Raw genomic sequence first — 9048 nt, forward strand, 5'->3', positions numbered from 1 at the left:
CAAGCTGAGGAGAGGCAGCAGGATCAGCCCATTCAGCCTGAGGTAGTGGTAAGAGCTAGGGGCCCACTACTTTGATTTTCTGTTCTTCAGTTTGAAGTTTGAACCCCCGTATCTGTCTCTGGGTCTTTTACTTATCTTGAAACAAAAGACCATGGACTGGAATGGTGCTACCACTCCTGGAGGAGAGAAGACTTTTCTCATCTCAATGAACTTAATATACAAACTAATCTCTCATAAACACCCCAGAGAATAACATGATCCAGATAAGCTCTCACAGGTGTGCCTAGAGGAGTATAGCTTGGCTGATTTTAACTCTTATCAAGTTGAAAATCAGTATTATTCATCACATAAAATTTGCAGTGTAGATAGAGAAGACATTCCTTATTTTAGTGGTATCTTAAATACCATTGAGCTATGTTTGAGGCCAAAGTATATAAAACCTTTTGAGTTTGGACTTACTCCTTTTCCAGATGTAAGCAGAAATTTTCTGAGGCTCTACAGGAAGGATAATGAACCTCATGTAGAGTAAGGCACAGTGCAGAATTCTTCTGACCCAAGCTTTTACCTTAATAAATCAGAATCCTACAGAAGCCTCCTCAAGAACTGATCTATGATATGGTTATCAAAGAGAAGGAGACAGACACACCCACACAGGAAGAAAGACAAGAGAGAGAGAGAAAGAGAGAGAGAGAGAGAGAGAGAGAGAGAGAGAGAGAGAGAGAGACTAAGACTCCCTAAGAACCCATTGAAATGGAATTTACAAAGTTACCAAAACTGTAACATGGCTTTGTATCAATTTAAGTGTGGCTCTCCCTCAAAACACCGCACTTCCCAAAGTCCTTTCTACTTTCCAGGCCTAGCCTATCTACTACATAGGGTGTTCCGGGCCAGACAGGGTTAGAAAGTGAGACTGTGACTCAAAAAGACTCACTCCAAAAATCTCTACTTAATAAACTTTAGGACTGAAAAATGATTTAACAGATAAAGTACTGACCTTGCTACTACCCCTTTACTTCTACATTATAAAGACAGTTGCAATTATATATGCCTATAATCCAGTGGTTTTTAAGGCAAGATAAAAGGCAGACAGAAGAAATCCAGTAAGCCTATTCACATGTGATAGCAAACTAGAGATCCTGTCTCAAACATGCTGAAGAAAAAGGACCAACACCCAAAATTATTCTCTGACTTTTACACACAAATCATGACACTCACGCATACCTTTCCACACACAAATGAGAACTTACATACAAACAATCATAAGTAAAAAAATAATAAAATTATAATTGGATATATGGCACACACCTTTTATTCTAATACTAGGGTGGCAGAGGCAGGCAGAATTCTGGGAGTTTGAGGCCAACCTCATCTACATTCTGAGTTCAAGAACAGCCAGAGATACAAAGAGAGACCCTGTCCCAAAATAAAATTCAAACTCTGATTTATATTGATTAATCCTGAAAATCCTTTTCCAAAATGCACTAAAGCGTCCCAGCTTAACCTCAGCAGAGGTCTCAAGATTCAGGACAATATCTCTTAAAGTCATTTCACATGTCAGCCACTGGTCCCTGTCAAATCATTCTCAGAAATGAACATAGCCAACTGTGGTAGCAGAGCCAGGCAAATCTTGAATTCAAGCCAGTTTGGTCTTCATAGTAAATATGATAGTAAGACATTTCTCAGTAACACACATACTCACAAATATAGTTGAATATAGTTTTTCTTTGTTGTTTGAGACAAGATCTCATTAGAAAGCTCCAGCTAGCTTAACACTCACACTGCATATTTTAATAAATAGTTTATATTATATATTTTAAAACAAATTCCAGTAAACATTTCATTCTATACCATCGGCTCAATGTTCAAAGCATGACAGTTTTCTATATGAGAGGGAGCTTCCAAGCAATTGTCTTTATATTTACAAAAATGTCAAAGAACTGAAGCAGGAAAAATTTTATGTTGTTTACAATTCTAGGTTGTTTTCCTCCATTCAATCATTCTATGAAATCAGTATCAATCTTTTCTTGAACTTTTTATAATTTAGAAACATTTTAAGTAGTTTATTTGTAAATTGAGGTATTTGCACACGTTGTTTTAAGGCTAAGACTCCAACTGTGGAAGCTGAAACAATACCTATTAAAGTAAATATTACAGCTACCAGTAACCTAAAGAATTTTAAGAATGTTTTTCTAAAATAGTTTGAAAATTTCCAAGTATTGTGTTGAAATTTTCAAATACCACTCTACTTTTAATTTTACTGGGATCATAAAATAAAAGATGGCTTTTGTTACTCAATTATAGTATTAATCGTTGTGCTATCAACACATGGAGTTAAATAGTTGTTATTGTATATTACATGAAACAAAGAATAACCATAGTGGATTACTAGGTTTTCTGTTAATAATACATGAGGAGCAACTACACAAGCCTATACATAATATGATTCTATCAAAAGTAAACTTAGCAGTGTTTCTCACAATATTTCATCTCTAAAGAGTAATGAATCATGTACTGCTTTAGTTAGGGTTTCTATTGCTGTGAAGAGACATCATGTCCATGGCAACTCTGATAAAGGAAAAACATTTAATTCTGGTGGCTTATATTTTCAGAGGTTTAGCCCATTATCATCATGGTGCAACATGGTGTCATGCAGGCAGACATGGTGCTAGAGAAGGATCTGGGAATTATATAGCTTGACCCACAGATAACAGGAAGTCATTTGGAACTCTGGACATGGCTTGAGCAAATATGTGACCTCAAAGCCTACCCCTGCAGTGACACAATTCCTCCAACAAAGCCATACACACAGCAACAAAGCCACAACTTCTAATAATGCCATTCCCTATGACCTTATGGGGGCCAATGACATTTGGATTACCAAAAGTTCTAGGCATTAATGTTCACAAGGAAGTATGAAATGTCCTCCTGAGTGAGAAAACAATAAGTCCATATAATTGAGAAAGACTAAAAGTGTAAGTTTGTTTCCACACCATAATTTATTAGACCATGAAATTTTTGGTGGGGTCTGCCTAAGACCCCACGATATATTACGTGAAGTATTCAGCTTACATTTAACCCAATGTGGAAATGGTGACAATGTCACTCCTTGTTCTCAACTAGGACAAGGACAGAGGCAATTCTGTAATACCAGTTATGTTTTGAGATGCCTGTGTTAATAATTTTGCTTCCAATAACTTATACAGGTTAAACATTTATTTTTCCCATTTTTTCTGCTGTTATGAAAACTCTAACATTATTAACTTCAAGACATCCTGGTGTATTATTTGTTATTCATGGTCAAATGTATATGTGACCCAGAAGCCTAATAGTAGTGAGCATAGTAAAAAATGTCTTTTAGACATGTAAAATTAACTTAGTCAGTAACACCACTATACCCAAGACTGTACCCGATAAGCAGAACTCAGTGACATCACTCACTCAAATCAAGCAGACATGGTCCTAGAACCCCATGACAGCCACTGGGCAGACTATAGGCAGAAATCAAAAGCAATGCTCTGCTCTGTAGATCTGGAAAGACACCACCTTGATTTACCCTACATTTGGAAAGTCTCCCTGAGGATCCTGACCCTCAAAACAAATGTCTGTTAGAAACTGGATCTGACCTTCAGCTAACATACTTAGCACAGCCTTGGGGAAAGTTAGTTAGGAATTGAGAGTGAGAAACTTGTGTGATGGCCATCAGCATAATAAAACATAACTTTTACGGCACTAACTACACACATCTACCTTCTGGCTCATGACATTGCTCTTTCCCCCCACTTCCCCTCCAGAATTTGTTGTCAGTTGTTTGGTGGGTCTTTGCCATGCTGACTGACTGCAATTACCACAACTCTTATCAACACACAAAACCACAAGCTATAGAAACAGCAACAATTTATAATATCAATAAGCTCCATAATTCTGGTAATAGACAATATAACTAGTTTTTTTAGCACAAAATAGCAAATGCCTCAAAAACAAGTTATGAGTTTGTTTACCTTATTAACATTTCCAAATTTACCAGTGAGCTCACCTATGAGGATCACCCATGCTGCCTCTCAAACATTCCAAGATTAGCAATTACTAAATTCTCAGAAGACAATGAGAGGGGGAACATGGAAAACTCTGTAAAGCAGCTGGGCACCAGGAAGTATTTGGAAGGCATCTGGGCTCAAAGAAGGGTCTATAGAATGTCTTAGAGAATAAAAAAAAATCAGAATGCAACCTGGTTGCAGAAAGGTCCTTAAAAAGGACAGGTGGACACCTGCTGCACTAATCCTGCATCGGGTTCTCACCTCTATAACCATGTAAAGCTGTTCCTGGGTTATTCCAAGCATCCTGTTACTCCTAACAGCTACAGCAGCAGCACTATGATCTCCACCTCTCTGGGTTTCATCATCAGCCTTGGTTGACTCCTTGACAAGCTCAATACAGGTCCTGGAGATCTCCAGGGACTAATCCCAGGGCTGCAAGTGATCAGGTGAAGTGACACTCCATGAACACTTCCTTTGGCTCCACAGATATTTGAGATAGGCAAGACAAGAGCTGTGTTGGTGCACAGGACCTGGGAGCGTGTGTAGCCCCACCTTCCTGCCTCCCTAAGTCAAGCCTCTCAATCGCCTACTAAACACATCCTCCCTCTCTCTGAAGCAAATCCAACAGAGAGTCCTCCACAAGCACAGCAATGTCCAGATGCATCCCCAGGCAAGTCCCTCACAGACAACCCATACGACATGCTCACAGACATTTCCCCCTCCCTGGTAATGCCCTTCCAGAAATTATTTTAACCTAAGTTTGAGGACCTGGGAATCCTGTGGTGACCTCAGGTTTGAGAAAAGGGGCAGAATGGGGAGCTTGTGGCAGCTAAACTGGTGGGCTGCTCTAACATCAAGGCCAGTGGAGACAGCAGGTCAGCCCCTCTACTGCAACCATAGGGCGCTGAAAGAGACCTGGACCTCCAGAGCAGGGATCATATAGGGACTGGGAACCCAAAGCCACAGGTGGCAAAGTAGACAGACACTGAGTCCTGCAAGAAGATGTCTGGTGAAGAAGAAAACATTGCCAGTAGACATACTAACACAGGAAGTTTGAGGGGGGAATCTAATGAGACCCTCTCCCTAGTCAAAGTACTACAGGAAAGTAATGACTATTGAGAGAGGGAGAATTGTTCTTTCCCAGGGACGAGGCTCCTAGTTGCTTATCCAAAACAAAGTGGTCTGCCCCGAAATCATATAAATAGAAGAAATACCAAATATTCAAATATTTATGCACACAGACATATAAATATACATGCAATAATAACAACAAAAGGGAAACACAACCAATTTTAGACAGAGTAATTAGGAACATGTATCAGGCTTTCTTTTGAGCCAGGAGCCAGATCCCAAATCATGACATGACTAACTTATTGTTAGTTATGACTTCTCAGCCTTAGCTTAGGCTTCTTTCTTGTTAGCTCCAACAACTTAACCTGGTTGGTAGCTGCCTTGCTTCTGATTCCACGTATGTCCTCTTTCTTCCTCCTCCTCTCCTTCTCTCTAGATTCCTCCTCCTATTTATTCTTTCTGCCAGACAGCCTAACCTAGATATTGGCTATTCAGGTTTTTAGACAAATCAAGGGCCTTAGGCAGGCAAGGAGGTAGCTTAGTGGTGAAGTGCTACCCAACACATGAGATGCCTTTTACAAAATCAACTATAGACGGATCTTACATGTAAAAGGTTAAATGCAAAGTGCTGAACCTCTAGAAGGTACTGAAGAAACTAGGCCTCTTCAGGTTTAGCAACCTGCTTTCCATGGGTGCACCAAAAGCAAGCTGAAGTTGACTACAAAGACATTTCTACACAGCTCCCTGCTCACAATGCTCAGAGCAGACTCAGCCCACAGAGCAAAATTATTCAGAGGCCTGCCTCCGCATCCAGAGAATTTCAAGGACTGCATGGGACCTCACAGGACAGGGAGTCTGGGGGCAGCTTGCCACCCAGATCCAAGGAATATCCACACCGGCTCCAGCATCTCACCATCTGCCATACCCCGTCTGGGAAGCGCAGCTTTAACCCTCACTCACCATGTCGTGGTTTCCCAGCTCGCCCAAGTTCCCTACTCAGCTCCCTGCAGCAGCACTCCAAGCGCGGTACACAAAACCACGGCGCTGCTGCTCTTCAAAGCCAAACCTGAAGGCTGGCGCCCGGAAGAGCCCTGCACCACTCTGACTGGCAGCTCGCCTGAAGGGTCTGATTGGCTAAGTGAGGCCTGAGTGACAAGAGCACCTCCCATAGTGTTACACTGTTTAAAGACACAGCGCAATGGTTCCTTTCACCCCAGACAAAGACCTTTTCTAGATCTGCAAAAATATGCATTTCAATAGCACTTGCTCCTCGCTCCAATAGTAGACCCTGCTATCTTCCTGCACTTCCGCAAGCACTTCTTCCCTTTCTTCCTCTTGGACACAATGTAGCTGTTCTATGAAGGTAGAGTGATTCCTTGACCCACAGGTGAAAGGATACTCAGAACATTAACGACTAAAGAGAGATTTAGGGACACCAAAGAAGATGTTTGTTCTGTGGTTTCATGCTGAGGTCAGATGAACTAAAGGTACTTTTCACCTGGTTGTCACAGGGACTTCAGACAACTAGGAAAGAAAAGCAGGCATCAGATCACAAACAAGACTGGTCTTTCTCCCATCAGAAGGCTGGAAGATGGCTCCAATGCTGTAGGAGTTTTATTCCTGAAATTCAGACCAAACTCTTGTCAAGTGAGTAACATTAAAAAGAGTAGTCTTCATGGAAAATTGAATACTTAGAGAATAACGAAGCTAGGAAGAATGTCTATGAGCACTATTGTTAGCACATCTTCCTTGGTGGGCAGGTGAAAAAACACACACACACACACACAGCTGTGCCATTCAACGTTTTCTATATTAACAGGACTGGTAGAATGAATCTACATATGTAGAAATTGGATTTAGTAGAATGTATTACAAGCTGTGGTCCAGGTACTCCAACAAATGGCTGCCTACCAATGGAAATTTGATGAATCCAGCAAGTTGCTTAGCCCATGAGGCTGGGTGTATCAGCTGGTCTTCATTATACACCAAAATTCCAGAGAAGTAAGCTCTAATGCTAGTAATACTAGCCAGAGATAGGGCAAGCAGGCAAAAAGAAAGAGTTTCCTTCTTCAATAACCGTTATATATGTCATCTGCTACTAAAAAGTTAGATCCAAATTAAAGGTCGACCTTATTCCTTATTATTACTGTTATTATTGGTTTCTTTGGTATTATCGAGACAGGGTTTATCTGTGTAGCCCTAGAACTCATTCCGTAGACCAGGTTGGCCTCAAACTTAGAAAATCCAACTGCTGAGTGCTGAGGTTAAAGGTGTGCGCCGCCACAAGCTGCTAAAGGTGGATCTTATCACCTCAAGTGATTCAGATTAAATATGGGTCTTTAATTTCAAAACCTTTAAGAAAAATTCCTCACAGGTGTAACCAATTCTTGGGGTTTTAGTTCATTCCAGAGGCAGTCAGTTTGACTGCCAAGAATAGCCATCACAACAGCCAAGACACAAGAAATGAGAAAGATCTTTTATCTGCAGGAGGCAAGGAGCACATGGGAGTTATTTCAAAAACAATGCTTTTCCTAAACAAAGAATTTTCTTAGGGAATCTGGACACATTCACATAGAGTTGTGCCTATTCCTAAGCATGCTCAGTTAGCAAATCCACTTCTGAACATGATCACAATGTAAAAGCAGAGACATGTAGGGGCACTCTTACACCAAAGGCATGCAGGAACATATATGGAAAGAAATGCCTCTAGTATGTCCATCTTGTACCACAAGGTGTTAGCTGAAAATCAAGGAAATGACACTGTGAAAAGTAGATTGCTTTAGATTCTATTGGACCTGTCAATCTTGGTATTTGATCTAAAAGATAACTCTACCAATGCTACAATTCTCACAGACACAAAAGACAGAGATCACAAATGCAGAAAACTTAAGGAACAGCCACCTAACAGTACTATATACTCTGTTCTTAGGTGAACCATTATGATGAACTCTGTTAACCTCAGAACAAAGTTGTTTTTGCCTCTGACCAGGTTTGCTCAGCAGAAGGCCACAGCTGCCTTCATGCAAGACCAGAGAAGTTCATTTTTTACTAGCCCTGGCTTGCCCTCTTTCTCAGGGCTATGACATCACTATAGAGAATTTCATTCTTTCCTTTTTCTAACTTTTTTAAAAATTTAGTTTTATGGCATTTTGCCTGCATGTGTCTGTGCACAGTACCTGCAGAGGCCAGAAGAAGGCAGGAGATGGCTGGGACTGGAGCTACAGAAAATGGTTAGCTACAATGTGAGTTCTGGAAATGGAACCCCGATCCTCTGTGACAATACCCAGTGCTCTTAATTGCTGAATCCTTTTTCTAGCCCCTCTTTATTATTTAAAATTTATTTCTATAAATTGTTAATCAAAAGATATTACATCACTTTCCCCTTCTATGTCTTCACTCCATTTCTGAATCCCTTCCAACTTCTTCTTTGTTAAATATGGGTGAATAAGTATGCTGAAATACATGATTACAACCTGCTACATCCATTTTGGATATATATATATGTGTGTGTGTGTGTGTGTGTGTGTGTGTGTGTGTGTGTGTGTGTGTATGTGGCTGACCTCGTGGTATTGGATAGTTAGGTAGCTCATCCCTGCCTGAGGCAAATTCTCTCAAATGGAGGAGAATTCCACTTTAAAATCAGCATCAGGTATCTGACCCTGGCTAGGCTGCCTTGGACAAGAAACATAATCATGAACAGAAAACTCCCAGGAGTACAAAGGGAAGTAAAACTGACCCTCCCTCTCCTAGCACTATTAATGCCAATAGCTCCTCACCTAAGAATGAACTTAGTGCCCACCTATCCTTTTCATGTTGGAATTTTGGTCTGGTTTGAGCTTGAACAGGTTTAGTGGATGCTGTCACAAGCACTGTGAGTTCATTTGTGCATCTGCCCTGCTGTGTCTGGAAAATACCATTTTTTTTTTTAGACATCCACCGTCCC

At 40.7% G+C, this 9048-nt stretch overlaps 1 protein-coding gene across 4 annotated transcripts in view; it reads right to left on the bottom strand.

Moving 5' to 3' along the window:
• LOC100752946 (zinc finger protein 431) overlaps positions 1-6195 on the bottom strand; it is a 14232-nt gene extending 8037 nt beyond the window's left edge. For all 4 annotated transcript variants that reach the window (XR_003480469.2, XR_003480468.2, XR_003480467.2 and 1 more), the window contains exon 1: positions 6066-6195. Coding sequence is in view for 1 of the 4 variants with exons in the window: in XM_027392110.2 (XP_027247911.1) it covers positions 6066-6068 (3 nt within the window). In the remaining 3 variants the exon portion in view is untranslated. The remainder of the gene's footprint in view (positions 1-6065) is intronic.
• Positions 6196-9048: the final 2853 nt, after the last annotated feature.

This window comes from Cricetulus griseus (assembly GCF_003668045.3).
Source record: "Cricetulus griseus strain 17A/GY chromosome 1 unlocalized genomic scaffold, alternate assembly CriGri-PICRH-1.0 chr1_0, whole genome shotgun sequence".
Classification (NCBI taxonomy): domain Eukaryota; kingdom Metazoa; phylum Chordata; class Mammalia; order Rodentia; family Cricetidae; genus Cricetulus; species Cricetulus griseus.